This window comes from Pseudopodoces humilis, chromosome 4, assembly GCF_049639895.1.
Source record: "Pseudopodoces humilis isolate 2021_Gansu_Grassland_sample_001 chromosome 4, ASM4963989v1, whole genome shotgun sequence".
In the NCBI taxonomy this organism is placed as follows: Eukaryota; Metazoa; Chordata; class Aves; order Passeriformes; family Paridae; genus Pseudopodoces; species Pseudopodoces humilis.
The window spans coordinates 12090929-12114459 of NC_142203.1; the positions used below are offsets into that span (position 1 = coordinate 12090929).

Sequence of the window (23531 nt, forward strand, 5' to 3'; positions counted from 1 at the left end):
CCCCGGCGGGCGCCGCCGCTGGACATCCGCTTTTTTTGTTACCCCGGCCCCGGCGCCGTGTCTCCGCCGCTTTTGCCGGTGTGTTTCCGGTTTCTCGTGTTCCAGCGGCAGAGCCTCAGGCAGCGCGATTTCTCCCCCTCTCCTCCACCCCGTCTTGCAAAAACCCCTAACCCTCGGAAATTAACTAGAGAAATCCCATGCCCGTTACCGCTTATCTTCACCTGTTGGTATTTTATTAGTAGAAAGTTTGTGTGCCCGCCAGCTGTGATTTTTAACTGGTTCTCACAATTCCCAATCCCCCGAGGCGTTAACACTTTAAAAGGAGACGGTCAGACCCCCCCGTCCTTTGTCTTTTCTCCTGGATTTCTCCTTACAGAATAAATTTGTGAATTGCAAATCAGAAGAGAGTCCTCCCCTCACTCCTTCGCCTGATCCCAAAGACGAGTGTTCAAAGAAGGGCTGAAAAGCTCAAACACGAACTGGGGCTAAAACAGTAGCCTCGGTTCAGGCCCCGCCTGGCCCGAGCCAGAGAGAAAAAGAAAACTTATCTGAGCTAGCCCGGGAAATCTCTGGCCCGCGTCAATAATAGAACTATTCTGGATCTGCTGCAAAATGCATGTCACCTAATTACCTTGTTTTCCCTTGTCAGTGACTTATCTCTTTGACAGAACATTCTGTAAATTCTAAATTTCAGAACTCTGGATTAGAAGTCTGTTCGTGTATACTACATTCTATATATACACAGTGGCAACTTTTTAATCCAGTCTATTTCTATTTTTTTTAAACAAGTCTGCTTTAGAACTGGTTTTCTATCAAGGCAGAATTTAAGCTTCCTGTAAGGTCTTTTCTGCAGTAGCTTCTACCTTTTATAATATGGCTGTTCTCTGTAGTTAGTGCATTCTCCTCCTCCTAGGCCCATATTTGATGCCATTCCCACACTCACACATTCTCTTTTTTAGAGCTAAAATATTTGACCTGCTTTTTTTATTCAGCATCTGTTTTTCACAGTAATACACTCTGGACTGCTTTGGTGTTAAGCCAGTTTCTGTATTTCAGAGCACAAGATGGTATTTTTAAGGTTAAGAGGGGGAATCAAAAAATTAGCACTTAAAAATGCTTAATGAAATTTGTCCTCACAAAAGCAAGCAAAATGAAGACTGTTAATTAGAAAATATAAAAGAAATATGAACTACTACTAGAAGGTACACTTGTTTACTTACACTGCTTTTTGCAGAATTTACTTTTTGGAAAAGTTTTTGTTATTTTGTTTTTCTTTAGTAAGTTACTTGTGGGACTATCAAAAATACAGTTGCTGTAAATTGATTAAGAAAAAAAGCAGGAAATATTAAGGAATATTATGCTTCTGTCTGTGTCAGGTGACAGGAAGTAGTCTTAAACCCCTATGTTCTGACACTTGTCTATTGCACTGAAATAGCCTTTAAAAATCTTTGTTACATCCCTTCTGCCATTATACTTTGAACTGTTTTTGATGCTGTTGTTCAAAGTATGATTATTTTTGATATATTATTCTATAATAATTATTTCTTTTATGTATACCTCCCTAGGCTTGTTAATTTGGATTTCTACAAAATTAAACTTTGGAACCACATCTACTTTCCCTTAACAGCTTCTGTGTGCTTGGATAATTACATAACTGAAATTTATTTATTATCATAAAGAAACATTAAAAAGGATTTAAATTAATTTTGCAAGTTTTCACACACATTTTTGTGGTTGGTCTATTTTGTAATGATGCTTCATTTTTGAAGAAATGCTAAGCTAAATCATCGCTTGAATTACATTGCAGGGTGGCAATATTTTGGGAGTCACAGTCATATACTGAACACTGGTTGTAAGTACCACGAGTATCTACGAGTAGACTTACATAACGACGCTTAGTACGCACGTGAAAACCTGCAAGGTTATCCAGGGGATAACAAGGAAGAGGAGAAGCCTTTGGCAAAAAAACACCAAAAGAAGACTGAAGACCCCCTAACAACAAATGAGGCATGCACTGTGAAGAAAAGTGATATAAAGTCAGAAAAATCGGAAATAGCAGGAAACGTATTGGAAACATTAATGAATATGTATAAGCATACAGTATACAAGTTTAACTTGAAGGGCTTTGTTTTGTACGTGAGGCAGAGTGGGAAGCCTCCATACCCCAGTTGGTTTTGCTTATGCTTTAATCATACTTAATTACTGGCAAGTATTTCTGAATGTGCACTGCACAGATTTGAATCTATTTTTAATTCAGCGTCTCTATGCAATACCACTCTCTCTCACCTTAAACTTTTTGAACTATACAACCCACTCCAACCAGATTTGACAGAGGTCAAAGAATATGGTTTCAAAAACCAGTGGTCTCAACAGGAAGTAGCAGAGCACTCACACTGGTTCTGTGTTTGATGTTACCATTCTGGAACATGACACTGCAGAACGTGTGACTGCCACTGATCTATTTGAGGAGTGATTTCAGTATAAAATTATACTGTCTTTACTTTCATGCCTCATCCTTACCACCAAGAATTATTTTGGCTTATTTGTAAATTAATGGCTTATATGTAAATTGTTTTCCACTGAGATTACTTTTTCAGCTACTCACTTTACTTCACAGTGCTTTTAAAAGAAAAAACAATAGAGAGAAGTTGCCAGTAACCTTGGTTTTATTTAGGAGCACATAAAAAAATTTATGCCGCAGTTTTGGTTGATTGGAATGATATACTTAAATTTTTAGTTTTGTTTTTTATACAGTAAAGAAGTGTATATTCAGTTGTATGCAAGACCAACATTGTCAGCAACACAATTACACTACAGTAAATGAAATGCTTGAAGTATATAGCTGCGATACCCTTCATAATTTTGGTATTTAACCAGCATTGTTAGAAATAGTCTGCTGAAGCCATTTCATATATGGCAAACACTGAAAAAAGACCCTGTGACAAAGTGTATGTAACTATAGTTGCACTGGCTCTGGAGACAAGTAAGAGCCCTACTTAAACGTTTTACTCATAAGCTATGTCTTCTGCAGCTGAAACATGGTAAGAAGTACCTAACTTGTAGTTATGAAGTCCATTCTTACTGCTAAGCCACTTGAACTTAAAGAACTAGTCTATATTTTCATACATTTGGGATACTCATAACCCATTAATGTTTCATGCCACAGAAAAAAATTACAATTTCTTAGACTGGATAATTATTCTAAATAACACCACAAAGCCACATTCCACCAATTTAGAAATGCTTCTTACCTCTCTTATAAAATGTTTGGTTTTTTTTCCTTTTTTGTTTGTTTGCTTTGTGAGGTTTTTTCCTGGTTTTTTGGGTGTTCTTTTCATTTGTTTGGTTTTAAGGGGGTCGGCTGTTTTGTTGTTTGTTTACTGGTGTTTTTTTGTTGGTTTGTTCGGATTTTTTGAGGTTTTTGTTTTGAGAGCTGCTGTGAACCACCTATATCAGAAGGAGGGAGGTATGAAAATTCCCAGGCCATTATGAATCCTGAGTATTTTGGAACAGTATGCACTAAGTTCTGGTAGTCCACAGTCTCTCTCTGGTGAAAGGATGATAATAAAGCACAAATGGAATATTTACAATTTTTAGAATAAACCTAGTAGCAGACTCGCTGTAGTCATATGTCTTTCTACAAAACCTGCTTTTTAATATCACCTTTTTCTAGAAAGATATGTCAAGGAAAAGTGTTTTTTTAGTCAGCAAAATAAGGTTTTGATAAAAACATATAAAAGACAGTTTTATCTGCTGGATGATATATAGGCACCTGTATACAAGCATGTGTACTGAATAATAAAAGCGAAAGTAGATTTGAATGTTACAGGTCCAATGTAAACAGAAAAAAAGAAGTAGATAGAAGTGCTGATACATGAACTCACTCCATCATGCTTAATTATTGCAGCATAATTACAGAGTAATTAAAATGCAGAAAATATCTGCTTATCTCCAAAACAGGGAAAAGAGATCTCTTTGGAAATGTAGTTAAATTTTAAAAAAGTCAAGATGTGTGTTACATTTCAGCACATAGAAGAAATTCACAGGGAGATTATAAACTCCTGAAAATAGAAGTTTATGATGACAACAGACAGTGCCGTCATTACAGTGATATCAACAGAGCCACAGTAACACATATGATATTTTTTTGAACAGGTATACAGTAGGTATTTGAAGACACAGAAAAGGTTCATGTGCAGCTTTTCCATTAAAAGGTGTGCAGTTCATCAAACTGGTAAGTATATTTCCTGAAATGTTTTCGAAAATGAGAAAAACACTTGACCTAAATATGGTGTACACTAGTTAACCATGTATAAAGATTCTTAAGTGCACTACGAATTGCAGATCCAGACATGAATGGTTTTTGACAGTTCAGTAATTTGCTTGAATGCACACTAAAGAACCATTTAAGAAGATGTTTCCAGTTTTGTCTGATCATTTTTTCTCAGGAGTTTCGCCACAAAGTTCTGCAGCTAATGAGGCCTCTTCAAGAGATGATTTAATATTAGATACATTTACAGGACATCCACGGGTAGCTGTATAGATGGAGAGAAAAGAAATATTACATTTGTCTTAATAGCCATATATCCATACTAAAAAGCATCGAAGGCAAGAAAATGCATGTTATCTAGCACAGAAACAAATAAGCTACACTATCAAATGGTGTATGAAATCCAAGTGAAATTTGGTGTCTAAACAGCACAAACATCCAAAAGCAGACAGTGCAGCTGGCCAACAGTTCAGACTGAACATACTAATGACTGAATGCATCACCATGTTATTGGTAGCTTTAGTCAGAACAGAGTCACAGAGCTCTACATTAAGTTTCAGAAAACATCTTAGAAATTCAGCCATTTAAATAAATGAATTTACTTTGTCTTACTTGAAGATAGCTGCCATACATCAGAGCAAAAGCTCATGAACTTCAGGCCTTAGAAAATGAAACAATTCAGAGAACTGGAGAAAGTAACTATTAACACCATTTTACTGTTAAAGCTATTTATGCAATGCTACTGAGTTCTCACTGACCCACAAAATTTTTCTACTTAGGCAGGGAATGTTAAGAAACAGCTGCCTTACTGAGTCATGTAATATGTAAGGAAGAATTATAGTGCTGAAAATAATCAAGTTAGTCATTCTGCTTTTGACAGAATTTACTTACATAGGGTTAGTTTCTCTACTGCTAGCCTTTCAGGCAAAGTTTCAAGTGGAGTTGGTTGAATTTTTGCAGGGGTAAATGTATTTAAAGAAATTTTTCTTCCTGAAAGGGGCATCATGTAAATTGGAGAAGCTGAAATTGTGGGGAAAAAAACCATTAACAATAAAAATATTCTCACCTAAACCAGATGTCAAAAACTGTAGCCACAGGACTGTGTATTCATGCAGCAAAAGAGATACCACATTTATACAACCAGCTGCTCAGCTACCAATTTTTGACTCTAGTGTTAAAACTTCACAACATAAAAGACAAGTCTTAAAATCTTTTTTTTTAACCACAGAAAGCAACACAGTAACTGAAATTCTGCTGTAACAGCATGAACTAACAGGTGCCTTGCCAGAAGATTAGCAAAAGCTTTAGTGTTATTTCTCATAGGTTATGAAGATTGCACCTGAATAGGCTTTAAGTCCAACACATCTATGAAAAGTGTACATAATGCACTATTTCTAGACAACCTCCAAATGGTACAGAAAACCAACTAAATATCTATGACTTTAATTGTATCAGGTCTATTTTCCAACCACTCGTTGGCAGAAAGGTGACAATCATATGCTAGGAGTGTGACACGTTTTGTTTTTCTGTATTTCTTCATCTTGTATACTCTGAATTCTGAACTGATGTTGAAGACACACAAAATTCCTTACCAGTATAAAAAGACATTTTTTAAGTAACTGAGAATTTTCATATACTTGTAAGCCTCTCTGAGCTCTTTCTCACTAACATAAATTTTCTTAAATCGATTATATTCTTTCGCAAATATAGGAGGCATGTCCTATCAAATAAGCTGTTGATTAAAATGTAAACTGTATAAAATAATGGGGGGGAAAAAGGAAAAGTCATGTAGCAGAAAAAAGGGACAAGTCCAAACAGGTTGTATCCAGGTCCAAACTGTTGTATCAGAACTGGCAAGTACAAGTTTCCTGATCAAAGCATGAGCCTTTAGACACTTCCTTAGGAAAAATGATTTTCAATCACCTGACACATTTATTTATAAGCATCCTATTATGTGGTAAATCTGACCTAACTGAAACCATTTCCAAAAATACAGCAGTAGAATCACAATGGGAAATCACTTCCCCAGACACATGCACATGGATAGAATTCAGCAGTATTTCCATTCAAGATCACCTAAACTTTAGATGTGCAGCACAAACTGTTAAAAAACTGCAAAGCACTCTACAGGTGATACCCTAGGTAATATTAAAAGAAACAGGAAATACAAAGTTTTAAGTATAAATGCAAGACTGTTCTGCTGATGTTACTGCCAGTACAACAGTACAACAGTATAAAGCTGGAAATACTGCATGCTCCCTGAAAAGCATTACCTGTAATTCAGATGAGTGTGGACAGTACAGAGAAGTCAATGTAATAACAAAGGAAGTAAACTAACTGTGATTTCATTAAATCCTTAATTTACTACCTCAGCCACCACAGACATTACTTCAGTGAATTATACATGTCCGTACCCACAGAAGGATAGTGCAAAATGTGAAATTATCATTTACGTATGTTTTCATTTTCTTCAAAAGCAGTATCCTTTGTTTACTTGTTAGCTGCAAAGCACTGCAAAGATTAACTATACAATAGTTAAGAATTTAAAATTAACATTATTACGAACTATAGCCAGTACATGTCTCCTGTAGATTCTCCCTTGATGGAGCAGCAACGGAAGCAAGAAATTCATCCACCTGCTTCAGAGACAAGGAATTGTGTAGAGTTTCCAAAGGGCAAATAGAAGGCACCATGGAATACAGTTCAAAACCTAAAAGAAAAAATAATAAAAAAAGAGATTTCCAAACATAAGACAGGATTTAAGCTACTGCATTCATGCATGATTAGAAGTGCTTAGTTTACATTAGCACACTCAGGCATAAGTCTCTTGAAATCATGGAAATTAAATATTACAGGGGTTGGAACAAGATTAGCCGATTTCCAGCTAAACATACTGTGAAACATACCATGGGATACAACTCCCCTGTACACATGAAGTATATGTGTGCACATAAATTTTTCAAACATGAGAACTATCTTCTCCTCCCAAATAAGTTAATGAAAAATAATTTTCCTTTAAGATAAATTTAGCAGATAACTGAAAAAAAAAAAAGGTCAGGAAAAGGTATGATTTTTTCTACTCATTTTGATACCTGGCACAAGACTAAACAGGTAACTTATTCATGCAAGAAAGTATACTATTTTGTTAGCAGACAAGACCTAAAAATGCTGTATCTTCCAAGAAATAAATTTGCAGAATTCATGTTCTATCATCTTCAGTATTCTGTGAAAACAAACTGTTGCCTTTAATATCAAAGGAAAGCCACTGTTAGCATTTTTATACCTTAAGGTTACATGGTTTTACTTTCTGAGACAGATATACACCTACCTTTATGCATTTAAAAACAGTATTGAAAAACTAGAAGTTTCATATTAGAACAGGTAAGTAAAGCAACCCAAGAATCTAAAGATTTATTGGACTTTGCTTTTCTATGTTAGTATTGATCATACACTAACCATGCATATCCACATTACTAAAACACTAAAAAGCATTTAAACATCTTAGCTAAAAAAGATTCTCAGTCCTCTGAAGTGATTGAGGTTTGGTAACTCAGTAAACGGTTTTTCATCCAGTTGCATTTCAGAAGAGGAAAATATGTCCATTAGTGTTTTCAACATACCGCTGTAACATTATAACTTGGCAATTCAATACTGTAAATTTCTTCTAAGACAATTAAATGAAGAAGCAATAGTGAATGCAATAATGTTTAGAATTTCAGTTCAAGGTACATTTATTAGAAGCAACATTATGACTGTGAACTGTTATTTCCCATAAAATAATATGAAACAATGTTCCTGTGATATCCAATGTTGCCCATTCACTCCCCATTAGTACTTAGCATAAAGAAGAAATTCAACAAGATTTCAACCCCCAAATGTCTATGCTTATGTTTAGATCCACCTTAGTCATATTCAAATTGTGGGGACCATTGCTACCAATATTCAAAGCAACTGAGGTGTACTTATGTCATCTTCACTTAAATTATAAACAAATTGTTTATAAACTTATATACAAAATTATAAACAAATTGTTACACTTCATGAAGACTTAGGTTTTGTGTCCAAAAAAGCCACCACCATACTATATAATTTCTATTCTCCTATGAAGTCAGTAGTTAACCTTCAGTGTTAGCACTAAGATGCTTGCCATACATATTAATATCCTAAATAACTATATCCATGCATGTAAAGCGCAAACCCTTTTGTTGCCTTACAGTAAAATCTAAGATTTCTCTTTACCCTGACAGAAATGTCACTATCACTTGAATGAAAATTTATTTTTCTAATTTTGCAATTAATGAAGTGGGACAAAGTCAGGTTAACTTTTTAGTTACTATTATTGTAATAGTGCATGTCATAGAGAACCAGAAAGGAATTCCAAAATGCACTCATGCCCTTTAAAAGAAAAAAGAGAAGAAATAAAATTTTCTTATTCCCCTCCAAATTTTTTGTTTTCCACTGTCAATCGGAATTGTCATATCCCAGCAGATTGTAGTATCTTTATGTCTAAGGGATATGGCTTAAAACATAATCTGGAAATCTATGTGTGGTATTTTATTTAAATGTTTTCTGATAAGTATTTTGTGATGTTATAAGGAATAAAATTTAATGATGAAGAAGCCCAACAGTATCCCTTTAAGAAGGCAATTTCCTGTACATTAACAGCCTTTGATTTTTGCCTGTATAAAGCATCAAAACGCAAGACAATGAAAGGGTTAACGCAGCATCTCAAAAAGCCACCCTGCTTCTTAAGATTCAAAAGCTGTAGAGACATACCACTGGAGCCTAGAAATTCCACAGAGGAAATGGACCAGCACCTAAAGAGGTGTAGGTGTTCTGCAGGGGCCCAGAAAATAAGGTATAGCACTTTCAGAAGATACTTGTTTCACCATGTTCCTTGAACTAAAGATGAGGGGGGGGGGGGAGGGAAGTCTGAAATGAGTTAAGAGGGTGTGATAACAACATAGAAGTATGAAAAAAACAGAGTGAAAGGGACAAGGAAAATTAAAATCATAGTCCAGAGGACAGACAAAAAAACATCAATATGGCATTATGTTAGTAGAGAACCCCTGGAAACCTACAATTTACTTAGGGTTCATAGGAGCTCATACTGCATGCATAAATCTTGTCAAAGATGTGTGGTAAGACTGCTGCATTAAGTGAATCTGTACAATCAATGTAATCAATAAAAGCTATTTAGATTTTTTTAGTGAATGGAATCACAAAAAGTGACTAAATGGAACAGAAAGTAATCATGTTATTAGCCACAGATTCTCAAATGCAGTTCTTACTTTCTGACCTTGTATGTTTTGGGAATATTGTTTGGTTTGAGTTCTAACCTAAAAGATGGACTCCTGACTTTTCTACTTGAGATAGGACATTAGATTTGGCCTTTTAGATCAAACGCAGTCTTAATGGTATAAATTTAGCCTTACTATAGTTTTCCTTCAAGAAGCACTGCAGTGCAAAAAAGTCACTATGGATTTAATATGAATATAACAAAATACTACTCTGCTTCTAAACAAAGCTAAACAAAAACTCAAGTTTTCTTTTTTAAAAACTTTCTTTCTAAGAAAATGTATTTTGAATCTAATATGAAATGATTTGAATCTAATATGAGATGATTTCCACTGCAATTTCAATACCACTATCACTGAATTCAGACAGTAGTCACGCACATTTTTAAAACTGCAGTTAAGAAATCCGGAGAAGTCCAGTGGGTCCTGAAGACTGAGTCTACTTTTCATTAACAGGATATATCTGGGGCCTATTCAATCATGTAGAAAGGGAGGCACAAAATATTTTGCTGAGGAAGAAAAAGACATACCTCTGTCCAGTGTGTTAAACGAGAATTTTTGCAAACTGAAGACAGCTCTCACTCTTGAAGCTCAAGAGGTCAGTGCTGCTCAAGAAGTCACAGCTCTCTTGCTGTGATTTTTAGTGCAATATTTAAGTAATTTGCACATCTGATGAACAGAGAAGTATGATAAGGTAAAATAAATTTTTATCCCATAAAAAATATAGCAATTTAGCAGGAATAGAACCAAAGCTTCTGCTTTTGTTTTTGTAATTTAGCATCACTTCAAGAAGATAAACTCCAGCTGTCAATGGTTTATTTTAGAATGGGCAGGCTCAGAGAATCAGTTCAGCAGAAGAAAGACAAAGAAGAAGCAGCAGCTATCAAGAAGTGTATGTCTAATAAGATCAGATTTCAGTGTCTGTATCTTGTACCATACAGTCTGATCACACAAGAACTTCTGAAGAATAATTTATTAGAGAGATCATGATTAACAGTAGCACTTAATTTTTTTTTTCACAAGTTTTTCTAAGTAATGAATTTTGATGCTGTATTTATACTAATGAATGGTTAAGAAAGGTTTTAGGATATATAATGATTACAAATATATTTGGAATTGTGCTTGAAGTTAGAAACAACAGACGGCTGGATGATACTGTACACCCGTATTTGAAATAAAAATAAAAGGGATGAAGCAAGGAACCTTTTGTTTTCTATTTTGTTTTTAAAATAAAAGCAAAACGTACCATTGGTTGGGTGTCGAGCAAATGAGATAGAAAACCTTTTAACAGCAGAACCGCGTGTGGTGTCTGAGAAAGAGAAAAACAGGTACCTGAAATTTGTAACAGCTACCAAAAGAGGGAGATTTTAAAAAAGAAAAGTAAGAAGAAGGGAAAAAAGAAAAGATGAGAAGTGAGTGGCATGCAGAAGGAACCAAGGAAAAGGGCTAAAATCTAAATAGATGTTAAAAAGAAGAAAATTTGGATTGTTGGTAACTAGATGTGTAATGAAGTGTATGAAAACAAGCAGAATGAGCTGGCAATTCTGGCATACAAGGTTATTCAGGTTAGACTCAAACACTGAGAAGTGAAGTGGGGGGGAAATCAGCATGAATACTGTTTCACCTTGGAGTTATAAAGGTGTGCTTTGGTATCTTTACATTCTGAAATCTAGTGAGAGTTTCTTCTCTATGCCAGATTATCCAAAACTGAGAATCTCCTGCTCCTCTGTCATCCAAACCCCACCAAAAAAAGGTCAGGAATCCTAAAATTTTCACCATCAGTATTTAACTTATTACTTTATAATTTCATTCCTTGTATATGCTCAAAATACTTTATTTAATTTCAAGATCAATTAGCAGTGATAAAAAACAGGGTTTAAAATTATTAAAGAATTTTAAAAAAACTTTTCATTTACTTAAAAAATGTACTTGCTGGAATCTTGTGGCGCACATTACAAGTCTGTGATCTGGTGTTCAAGACAAACAAGAATTAACTATGCTATTAAGTTAAACATAAGCAAGATATGGGCAATAAAAAAGCAACAGAAACTCATAAAATTAATACTAAGGCTAAAGATTCTAGGATTCCATTAAAATCTTTAGAAGTTCAATGTGGCACATGGGTTGTGCGTGCATGTGCGAGAGTGTGCACATACCATCTATGAAGCCAGAAGAAGTCAGCTTTTTACGATGCGTACGAGCATAATCCTGTAGGTTAGGTGCACTTGAAGAACCCCCGAGCACTGAGGTGCTAAACAGGCCCGCACAGTGAGACCCTGATGGGAGTTAGAGAAAATACATACAACAACCAGGTGTTCGTCCATTCACATTGGGGATGCATGCAGCATGCAAGCAAATGGCTCTTACCACACAAAAGGCAGCTTTTGGCAGTGCCTTGGACAGGTTCACAATATGCTTGTAATGTCAAGAGTGCAACTTGTAGGCTGCAACTATCATAATTTATTGTGCTTCTACTCATGAAACAGCACAATCTGCTATATGTGCAAAGAGAGGACTCACTTTAACAAAGTGAGTTCTTGTCCTGTTTTCACTTTTGGTAAAAAAAAAGTTACCAGTTAGCATCAGTGGAAACATAAACAAAACAACAAAACCAAATGAAGATGATGATGATGACGATGATAATGATTATTGATGATGATGATGATGATGTGAAAGTTGTGTCTTTGAAAACCTGTATTCCTGAAACAAATATAAACTGGAAAAATACTGTTGATTGCTATCATCCAAATCAACCTTTGAGATGACAGGCTGCTATGAAGTACTCATGCAGTTCCACAGACTTAGTATGTGGAAATACTTCTAACCCCAACAAAATCTAAACCAAATTGGAAATACTGTATTTGGAATTCACCTACCATTACTGATATTGTTATAAACTGAAAACACTTCTAAGTTTCATCAAGTTTAACTTGACTTCCTTTCATGAGAAGACTTTTGCATGGCTCCATGCAAGAGACAGTATGTTGTTACAACTCATGCATTCCTGTCACTAAAATGGGAGTTCAGACAAATCACTGAAAGCCACAGACAAAAATATAAAAATAACTTTTGTAATCATCAAGTATTAATGAAATTTACATACAACAATGAACAAAATGGGAAAAAAGTTGTATTTTTCTTCTTTACGTTTTATTACTAGTTGAAAGGAGAAAGAATTTTTCACTTAGAACTTATCTTTTACATTTTAGATAAGTAGCAGCAGATATTTTTTTTTTAAACCAGCAATATTTCCTTTCATTACTCATAATAGTCCAGTGAGGGGAAACATTACTAGCACATGTGACCAATCACAGCCAAAATAAATTGATGCCTGATCTGTGGCAAAAGCCTTTCACAACAAATATAATACCTTAATCTACATGGATTAACTTCCACAAGCCATATTGTGACACACAAAAGAATACTCATTTAACTTTAGCAAGCATGGAATAAAAACCAGGACTTCAGTAACCAGGAGCACCTGATGTATGTATTTTACTATGGGAAAAATATAATGGGAAGAAAAGTATCACAGAAAGATTAGACATACAAAAAACACATATGTTTGCAAATAAAGGAAAAGCTACTTCTAAGTTTATGCATATAGGTGATGCATTTTTTAATACTTAATGTTTCCCATGAAAAGACACAGAAAAAAAAGCAATATTGATTTATAGTAGTGCATGATTTCATTTTTTTGCGAGTCATATGTATGCCTGTTTTAATAAAGTAATAGAAAAGCGTCACTTGAATTAACAGAATTTGAAAGAAGCCTTTGAATTATAGCATGATTCATTCTAATGCTGAAAAGAAGAAATTAATTTTAGGAGAGGAATATCTGCAAAACCCCTGATACTATCAAGGAACTTTATGTTTGTTCCCCATCCCCCTCCCCTCAGAAAAACATCTTCACTTTCATCAATTGCCTACAGTAGGAAACAGAAATTTTCAAGACAAGTGTTTTAACTGTTTCCAGAGCAGGCCACTTTAATGTAAAATATTCTTGCAAAATCCAAAAGCTCAGTCAGAAACTACAGTATCTTAAAAATCTGCTTTATGTTAAAAACAATCCTGTGTACCTGTTGTAAGAAGTACAAAATCGGTAGTACAAGGAGTCTTAAACACTTTTCTCTTTTCAGTTTTAACTTAGTTAAAAATTTTGCTGCAAAAAAATTGTCCAGTCCATAGGCAGACACTTAGCGTATGTTACTGATAACAAGTACTATTTGGTCCTGTTAACAAAAATGCTATTCAAAGAATATACAAATATAGAGAATAGCAGGCAGATGAAAAGCTGAAAACATCAAACAAAATTTCAACTGTAGGCACATACCTAGCCCACTCTGCTTTTGTTCCAGCATAGTTCTTGGTGTTCGTAAGTTACTATTGCTTTCTGATAGGACCTGGATATAAGAAAAAGAAAAATAAGGAAACGTAGAACAGCAGCATGAAACATCCATTTAACTTGATACAGCAGCCTGTTTCAGACAAACAGGTGTTAATAAGCTGTATGATAAGTGTTAGTAAAAATATGTAAAGGAAACATGAGAGATCATGCAATATCCCCTTCCGAAGGGAGTCCATTTCACATATGAGTTCCTTGCAATGAAGCAGTGCGAAGCAAGCATTCAGAATGAGAAAGGACACAGACCAAGACTGATATGAGAACAGAAATTTGAGACATTTTATTTCATTTTACCAAATGCACTTTCCTAAACTGCGCCTGTATTGAAAAAAGGAGGGGAGGGAAGGAAAGACAGACAAACTATTGAGGATACCATACAATCACTGACCATGCACAGGCTCAATCAGTACAATCTTCAGATGCTCACAGCCTTTACTGATAAAATTTTTTCCAATGTAAATAATTTTAGAATTTTCTACAATAAATTATAAAAATTTTCAAAGAAAAAGGATATGGTTACAGAACACCATCCATTGTCTTACATGTAAACAATATCTTGATATTCTGAATAGTTTTAGATCTTCACTGGTACTTCCAAAATATTTACTGCTTCTTTTTTACCCTGCTTTCTCCTCATCCCCCCATTATAAGGAACAGTTCAAAATATTGTACAAGTCAATGGATGATGTACTGTCTTGGGAGTTTCAGATACCTCCGGATATAGATGGCAAGAATTATTAGTGCTAAAGTTTTTTCCCTGCAGTAGTTAATACCAGGCCACTGAAAATATGATATATGCAAAACAAGTTTTGAATAGCAACATGAAGTACCAAATAAATTATTTTAAATGGTATTGGTTGCAATTTTTTTTTTTTAAATTTACCTACCACCAAATTAAGCAATGCTGGTTTTAAAGTCTTAAAGGACAACTAAACCAAAGCATAATTCTCTTTCATTAGGCAGTACACAAAGTCTTTTTTACTGTAGTAACATTTGCAATTCCTATAAAGAAATCAAATGTTTATGAAAGCGTGTAACACATTCAGTGGAAAAACATGCACTTTTTCCCCCAAACATTCTTGGCAAGTAATTTTAAGAAGTGGAAGGTATTACTTGAAACATAATCCATAACAAGGGATTAGATGTCCTTAAAGACAGTTGTTGCTTGGAATGCATAAAATGTTTAATGAAGTAAAGTTTAAAAACCTGTTGCCATGAGCCAAAAATACTGGATGTGAAAGCCAGTGATTTAGGGGAGACAGGGGAAGAAGTGATTTGTTCCCCTGATCTGCGTCTTCGACGCCCAGTACCCACACCACTGGTGTAATGCAGCCAGGTACCAATACACTCTGGGCTAGACACACTCAGGGGGCTCTCTTCCTGGAAGTGAGAAAGGGGGCAAAAAACAGCAAAGCATGCAAAGTTAGATTCAACAGAGCCAAATGAACAGAAAAGAAATAAACCCGATCTCCTTGCACCCTTTTTACATACTACTTCAAAACTATTAAACAGTGAAGAAAGAAGAATAATAATACAATACTAGAAAGCTATCAGTTTCACTTTTATCTCTTCATCCAACTATATATTTTACTACAACACTTTAATCAAATTTCTAGTAGACTAGTATTAGATATGAGAGAAAACATTTGTTATCAATAATTGATTCATAATTTTAAGAATTTTTCACATGTTGGAAACAAAACTTCTGTTACCCTTGAAATACTGTTTAATAGTTTTTCCCCTCCTAAGTACAATAAACTTTCCTATTTATTACTTAATAGTTTCAATTTCTATTCTATAAGCTTATGTGAAAGCTGCTTTTTGAATTTTAAAATTGCCTTTAAGACTTTACAGTTGACTCACTGGTAATAGCACCAAATTGACTGGTAGCAGTTTCACCAACTTAAAAATGTCCTAAAAATTATCTTATGTGGGACACCTTATCAGGACTTCAAGGGAGGATAGAGGATAACCATCCCCCTATGTGGTTACTACATCTACATCATTGTGTATGATTAGCAATTAATATTCTTTAAAATACAGAGTTTGCTTCCCAATGTCAATGAGCTTTACATTGTTGTTTTACAACTATAACTCAGCTTTTTTTACTTTTCACGACTCATCACAGTTGCCTTCCTTTCTGTAAATATTGCTGACTATAACCCAGAATAAAACTTCCATATAATCTCACACCTGAAAGTGTCCTTTCAAATTAATGGACATAGGTGAAAACAGAATTGCCTTACAGGAGGAAAAAAAAAAAAAAAAGGGAAAAAAAAAGGAAAAAAAGGAAATAAATAGAAAAAAAAGTTCAAGGCAGTTGCAGTTTAAGTTGCAGTGAATTTTTAAAATTGGTCCAAAATGCCGTTTAGTTTAAATATTCCAAATACTAGTTTTTGAGATTTCAATAGGCCAGATGAAACTTCCTATTTTACTTATAAGAAAAAAAATGTTTTATGTATGTCTCCTCTAAATTGGCTATTTCCTTCCAGGAAATAAGCAAGCTCTGAATGCTGAAACACATTCAATTGTAACATATAATATCTGCACAGTCAAAACTTGGCAATTTGTGCTTCTGATATCTTATGAAAATTAACTCCCATATAATTTATGAAAATGGTTGAAAGTCTGAAGTAATAGACTATTAAGCTGTGTATAAGTGAACTCATAGCCAGGAGGGGAGTTTGCATGATCATCACAAAAGCAGCTTTTAAAAATCAAAAATATTGATGTTGTGAACATTTGTTTATGAAAAAACTTGGAAATAGAAAATGTAAGACATTAACATTTATTATGTCTGTTAATTTATGGAAGTCATGTGAAGTTATACAGATATCCCTACAGAAGGGAATCATGCATCTTTTTCTCTCCATACTGCCAGTAACCAAATAATTTCCATATCTGTAATACTTTTATGGCATACAGACAACTCATTCCCAACACAAATATGAAAGAAAAAGCTTTTGGTGTGAATCTTTATTTCTGATGCTTTTAAGCAACTGAATATGAGGCATTAAGAAGCTGTTAGTCTGCTTCTAGCATTAATATCACAGAAGTGCCACTATGCACCATCTGAATTTTCACGCAGCCATCCCAATGGTATCAATGAAACAGCTGTGCATCTCCCCACCTCTGTGACATTAAGCCATATCTGTTAAGCACACCTATATGTCATGCTTTCAAGACAGCAAACTAGATTATTCAAGATGTTGCCTACAGAATTCATGAAACACAGACCCCAGCCACTTAATAAAACAAGCTTCCACTTTATCTTTCTTACCTTCAAAAGCTTGACAAATTGAGTCACTTTCACTCCACAAGAAAGCAAATACAGCAGAAGATATCTCACCTCTTGCACCTCCCCTACCACCCTAATCCCTGTGATACCTTTCAGCAAAATAACACTGAAAGTTTGCTCAATTCCCAGTAGTAGCTGTCTTATAAGGATGAATAGAAAAGCAATGTATGTTAGTTTGTAGAGGTAGGTTTAGATTGAAAGTCTTCATTTTCAAATATCAACTTTTCTAAAATGGCTTTAAAAAAAAATAAGTCTTGTCATAAAATATTTATTTTAAAAAATATCCCTTCAGAGAAATTGTTGTCATGGAGGATTTCCCACCGAGTAAGGCCAAACCTTCTGTGAGATGTATCATGCTGGTTCTGTGTAATCAAAAGCAGAATTACGTTTGGTTTTGTTTTCTTAAAAGCAAGCAAAAGTTAATGTTTTTGACAGAAATTATCTGGAACACCAGCACTTACTTCAACAGAACCAATCTTCCTGGATCTTGGAAGGGGTGACTTTCTGTGTATATGAATTGGGTCTGATACCATTGGCTTGAACATCACTACTGATCGATCTGTTTCATCTCTTTTAGGAGCATGTACCTCCTCATCACTATCATTTCTATGAGAAGTTTTCTTCGAGCCTGCATTCTACAGAAAATACATAATTCACTTTCAATTTGTGTACACACCTTCAAATAGACAGGCTCTTAAATAAATATTCTGCATAAAGATGAAACAAGCTGATTTTAAAAATACAAGATGTCACATTACTAAAAAACTGCTCTAGACTTTAATAATCTGTATAATAATCTGTTTCTTCTTTATTTTTCTATTTAGAAGAATTCCAGACAAGCTTTGCTCTCATTCCTTTCTCAAAAAGCAGTCATAACTCCATGTACCTGACCATGTACCTTGGAAAACGTCAATCTTTTCTCAACAATCTGCATGCCAGATTACTTAAATATGTCTTACATTTCCCAGAATATTATTCATGTGGCACTCTGATTCTGCTATCACTTTTCTTAAGAGTATTTTGTATTTCTAGTAAAAATTCTGGGAAAGCTTTAGAACATCCAAATTATCTCTGTCCTTCACCTCAGCACCCATTCAAAGTGGAAAATATTTGGACTACTTATCTTTTACTGCACATTTTTCTATTAAAAAAAAAAAAATCACACTTGTATTTTTTACATAACAATTTTCCAATGTTTATTTTAGGTATGTCCATATCCAAAAAACCTAAATTTTGCTTTATAGAAAGACGTAACTATTACCTCTCTGGAGGCAGGTCTGTATCCATATCCAGACGGTAAATTCTTATCTTCCTCACAGCCTTTAGCTCCTGGACTGAAATGCAGCTCTACATGAAAACGTTCTTCCGAAGAAAGTTCCTGAAGTAAAATAATTAAATAGATTTATACTTTAGCACATAGCTCAGCTTTACTAATATCTGAAGATATTTATCCATTTTAAATACCTTATTTGGATCCTCATAAAGCATGATAACAATTTGTGTCATGTAATTGAGTTCATTAACCACATTTAAGTAATCCATAGCTCGTTTCCATTGTTCATCTTTTGATTCCTTATGGAGAAAAAAAAATATCAACAAGTAAAACTCAGCTACTTTCTTTAAAAAGACTGATGATCTCACTTTTCCTCCACTTACATAGATTTTCATAGCAGAAGTGCAAAGCTCATCATAGCTAAGGAAAATGCAGAGGTACAACAAAAAAAAACAACTATGAACCTCCATGAGTGACTTAAAATTGCTCATCAAACAACTGAAAAGTGAAGAGCAGAACTTTTCATATATTATTTCAGTGAGTCTTTCATGGTTTTTCGCCAATGATGATACATAGACAGAGGCACTGTTTTCAATTCTCCTGATGAGAACTGCTAATTTTACAACAAATTCATTTCAGCTAGCATATTGTGAAAAATGTTTTTATATATCACACTAACAGAGATACCAGTCAAAGAGTTAGTAAGCAAAGCTTTCTAGTATATAAAGGAGGTACAACTGTCACATTCCAAACTACTTAAATGAATAGTCACCTTTTTCATGCTGTAGGAAAAAAAACATTTAGTAATTCACCTTGAAGAAAAATTAGAAGTTTATTAAACTTATTATTATTAAAAGACTTAAACTTGGAGTGTACCTGTTATAGCATGTCACAGAAGTTTATAAATGCTTTTGCCATCGCTGAGTTTAGTCATACATTACCAGAAGCAAGTATGCCAGTATGCCAGTTTGAAAAGTAGAGTATAAGTCAAGCTGTATCTTATATACAGCATCACAAACCTATCTGCTTGTATCTCCTCCAAGAGCTCAGTTTAAGTAATTTCTGAATCAGGAGACCTTATCTTTTTCAGTGTCAAAGACTATCAGATGGAGAATAATGCACCACCTTTGTAATATTCTTTAACAGTATAGGATAGTAAGAAAATTTGCTGTACAGGAGGAGCTTTCAGCAGTCTTGAAATTTGGTAGGGGTGTCTTGACAATATGTCAATGGTCAAAAATAGTAAGCCAGTGCAAAAGCAAATTCAAGAGAACCCTGAATCATAACTTAGGAATAAAAGTTGGAAGAATTACTGGTGACAACAGAAGACAAAAAAAAAGTATCTGGCTTTTCCACATATATTTTTGATTCTAACGCATACAGCCAATGGAACACAGCATTACTTTGACGGAATCAAAACATACCAATTAATGTGCAATTTGCAGTATGTTTCTGCATAAGTAATAGAAAATCAAATGTTTGAAAAAATGTGATACATTTCAGAGATACTTAAGGTTTCAGCTGATACAGTCAGAAGAAGATTCAGATTCCTCTCTAAATATCAGGGTTCCAACAGAGAAACTTACATCACATAAGGCACCATAACGAAGGGTGGATAACAGGGAGTGGACATGACTCTCACTGGTGAAATACAGTCGGGTACGAACATGGCGTTCTGGGGACATAACACCCCTGGAGTAGCTTAAAAAAAGAAAAATGTTATTAGATAATGTTATTAGACCATGATAAGATGTGTCTTTATTTTCAAAATAGCTGTAAATAAATAAATAAATAAATAAATAAATCTTTCTAATTTATATGAGCTAAAAAGATACTTCAAATATGGAAGCTATAGACTGTGTCCAATTTTCATGGGAATTAATGTAACCATGTAAAAAAGTAAATGGCTTACAGAGGATGAAGCTTATTTACAGTGTCATCATCTTGAGTTCTCTGAAGGTCAGAACGAATTTTTCTGACTAGAGGAGTGCAGTAACCTTTGGCAATCTCCAGTTTCTCAGCTTTAGAAATCCCATATTCCTGTGTAAAAACAAATTGACTTTTACAATTCAGTTAAAGGTTAAAATGCCTTCCAATTCAGAGCTTCTATATTAAAGCAAATTAGTCATCTATTAGTTTGCTCTGGCTACAAATAATTTTATTCAACATGATCATTGATGTAGCTTCAATGAATTTGCAGATTGCCTTTTTGCTGTTTGATTTGATACAGAGAAGAAGTTTTTCCTTCACTAGTTAAATAAAAGAAGTGGATTTACCTTCTGGTATGATAAAGCTCTTTTTCTTAACCAAAACACCTACAGAGTCATTCCTCCTTCTTGTCACCATGCCCATCTCCTATCCTGCCCCCCGCAATGCTGCTTTTTTGGTTTTTGCTTTTTCCTTTCTTTTAATGAAACTAAACTTTTAACTAAAGAGACATATTTTGTATGTAAGTCTTAGTTTGGGGTAAACCAACCCAGAGAAGATCTATTTATGTCAAAAAATAACACAAATAGTATTTATGTACAACTGTGAAATTACTACTGATATTAAATGTATTTAAAAGTATATTCTTCTAGGAGTTTCATACTCTGTGCTACACAGAGTATGAACGTGCTCTCACAGTTAGAATGAATCTTCTTGTTACCCAAGAGAGGAAGAGAAGCCCTCTCCCTTTGCATTGTGCACGCTGGCAAGTTTTCTTTTTTCTTCTATCTTCAGTATGTGTCCTCATTTTTACCTGCTCTTCTCTAATTTTCTGTTCAAAATTTCAGCTTAACAAACCCACAAAACACAATTCTAACCGTCACTACTATTTTTGTCCTCCATGTCGAATTTGAGTGATGGGGAGAGGAAGAATTGCCTTCACATGCTGCACACAATATGGGTAAATACCTCTGTTATAAGGCTGTTCTGTAATTGCAGGGACACCTCGAGAATACTTTAGTTTGTTCTGTCCTGTTATCACAAATCAATTTCATGTCCTGCCACATGCAAGATTTTACAGCTAACCCAAGTTTAACAGCCTGCAGAGCATATGACTTTAATTTGTCCACTTCTGGCCTGAAATTCTATGAAATTTAATGTCTACATTCACGTCATGGAATGTTAGCATTTTGAAAAAGCAGAAAGGTCTTTTTAAATTAAAACAGTTTAAAATATGTTAAATTACACAGATTAGGATTAACAGTGTCATTTGCAAGGAGCCTAAAAATGAAATTTCTATAAGCAGGAGAAATTAAATTAAGCAGTTTCAGAAAACAGAATTATTCACAAAAGCAACAGTTAAATCCAGGATGAATGGTGGAGATGAACTATTTTATTTTAATACACTGGTGTAAAGGAAGGAGACTTGTTCACACCTTAAATTTCTAAAAAAATTCACTCTGAACACAGGTTTATTAATTATGAATGACATTTTTCTTAAAAAATCCCAGCTTGCTAGTGAAAAATGAGAGAAAATGTTAAAGGCTTCTATTATTGCAAAATGTGGGAGCTGCAAAAGAAAATACAAAGTAGACATTTTCACAAAGATTTAAAAAAGCATTTATTCTACACGTTTTTCTTCTATTTAATAACTGAAAATGCTTACCTGAGGAATCACAATGTCAGCTAAAGCCTTTGAAAGCCTATATAATTCCATTGTGTTTTCTAATTTTAACGATCCATTGTGTTGTACATCATATTTTATACAGTCATAAATATCAGGAATTTTGCTAATATCGTATCTTCCATTTTTTGTTTTGAAGTCTTTTTCCAGCTTGGCCCACCTACGCAACATCAGTTCTAGCGTTTCACTGTGGTACAGCTGAATATCTGGATAGACATGTATCTCTTATAAGTAATTAAGGCCATTCAAGTAACAAAACGACATTTTAATTACATAGAAGTAATGACTGTATTATAGAGGGCTCAAAATAAGTTAACTGCATCACTATTAAGAAGGGACAGCTGGGCATAACATTAATTTTACTGCTGAAAGCATCACAATTACATAACTCCACTATGATAGTAAAACACACTGCTGCAGAAATGCACCACTGGCCCTTAAACATAAGACATATAACTTAGCCTTAGTACAGTCAACTCTTCCTATTTTGTGGAATGCCGAGTTTCAAATCACTAAGATAAGAACTTTTGCAAACACTGGAATTTCTGAACACCACAAAGCCCTTACCTGCAATATAACCACATGTTCCTTTTGCTTTTTACTTCAAAACTATGCATATGAAATAAAGACTGTGAAAATACTTAATCCGTTATTGGTTGACTCATGTTCTGCTAAAAGTGAGTTTAGTGAAGGAAAGTTATGTTACAGCTCTCTTTCATATATGTTAACCAGAGAAACTAAATACAAGTACAAAAACATTTCAATACCTGCAGACTTTGGGTCTTCCATTCTCTGCCTGATCTGAGAAGTCAAACTCTGGATCAAGTAATAGACCTTGTCACAAGTCTTTACAGGATTTTTAATAATCTGCATTGATTTTATCAGTGAGATGCTTCCAGATGGAGTGAGCTGCAATTTGAGATAAACACAAAATTAACTGAATAGACTAGATTTGAAAGACCTGGTAAGATAAGATGAAACATGTCAAAGATACCAAGTATGGGAGAAAAAGCACTCAAGGAGGTTGCTATGAATATTTTTAATGACTTATCAATTATCTTTTACCTTTGAGGCATTAAGACAATACATCAAAATGCAGTACCATTTGCTAGAGATTCAAAGGTAATAAGAAATTCATAGAGCAACTAATTCTATAAAGTAAATGTGGGTAACTACAGAATTCATAAAACTATTTCTTTTATTCCAAGACACAAAAATTGGGAAGATGTTTAAACCTTTGTATATACTTAGCAAGCTTCCACACCTTCCTTTCAAATAAGTTCTGTATTCAAAAGCTTACAAAAGTAAATTCTGTTAGAAATGTTGTCATTAGGCTACATGCCTCACAAAATTTTTTTTGCTCTATAGGAACCAGATT

The 23531-nt window shown here is 34.4% G+C and overlaps 1 protein-coding gene across 17 annotated transcripts in view; it reads right to left on the reverse strand.

Moving 5' to 3' along the window:
* Positions 1-2654: 2654 nt before the first annotated feature.
* PPIP5K2 (diphosphoinositol pentakisphosphate kinase 2) overlaps positions 2655-23531 on the reverse strand; it is a 52338-nt gene continuing 31461 nt past the window's right edge. For 5 of the 17 annotated variants that reach the window (XM_014261466.2, XM_088054168.1, XM_088054169.1 and 2 more), the window contains 14 exons: positions 22921-23062; positions 22136-22359; positions 20456-20583; positions 20130-20244; positions 18735-18842; positions 18532-18648; positions 17732-17905; positions 15179-15352; positions 13901-13970; positions 11724-11843; positions 10814-10876; positions 6837-6980; positions 5162-5290; positions 2655-4535 (listed from right to left, as the gene is read on the reverse strand). In XM_014261466.2, coding sequence (XP_014116941.1) covers positions 4435-4535; positions 5162-5290; positions 6837-6980; positions 10814-10876; positions 11724-11843; positions 13901-13970; positions 15179-15352; positions 17732-17905; positions 18532-18648; positions 18735-18842; positions 20130-20244; positions 20456-20583; positions 22136-22359; positions 22921-23062 — 1809 coding nt within the window. In that variant the 3' untranslated portion in view covers positions 2655-4434. Of the gene's footprint in view, positions 4536-5161; positions 5291-6836; positions 6981-9046; positions 9173-10097; positions 10237-10813; positions 10877-11723; positions 11844-13900; positions 13971-15178; positions 15353-17731; positions 17906-18531; positions 18649-18734; positions 18843-20129; positions 20245-20455; positions 20584-22135; positions 22360-22920; positions 23063-23531 lie in introns of those variants that run through there. The other 12 variants (XM_088054170.1, XM_005532954.3, XM_014261469.2 and 9 more) reach the window with 12 other exon arrangements.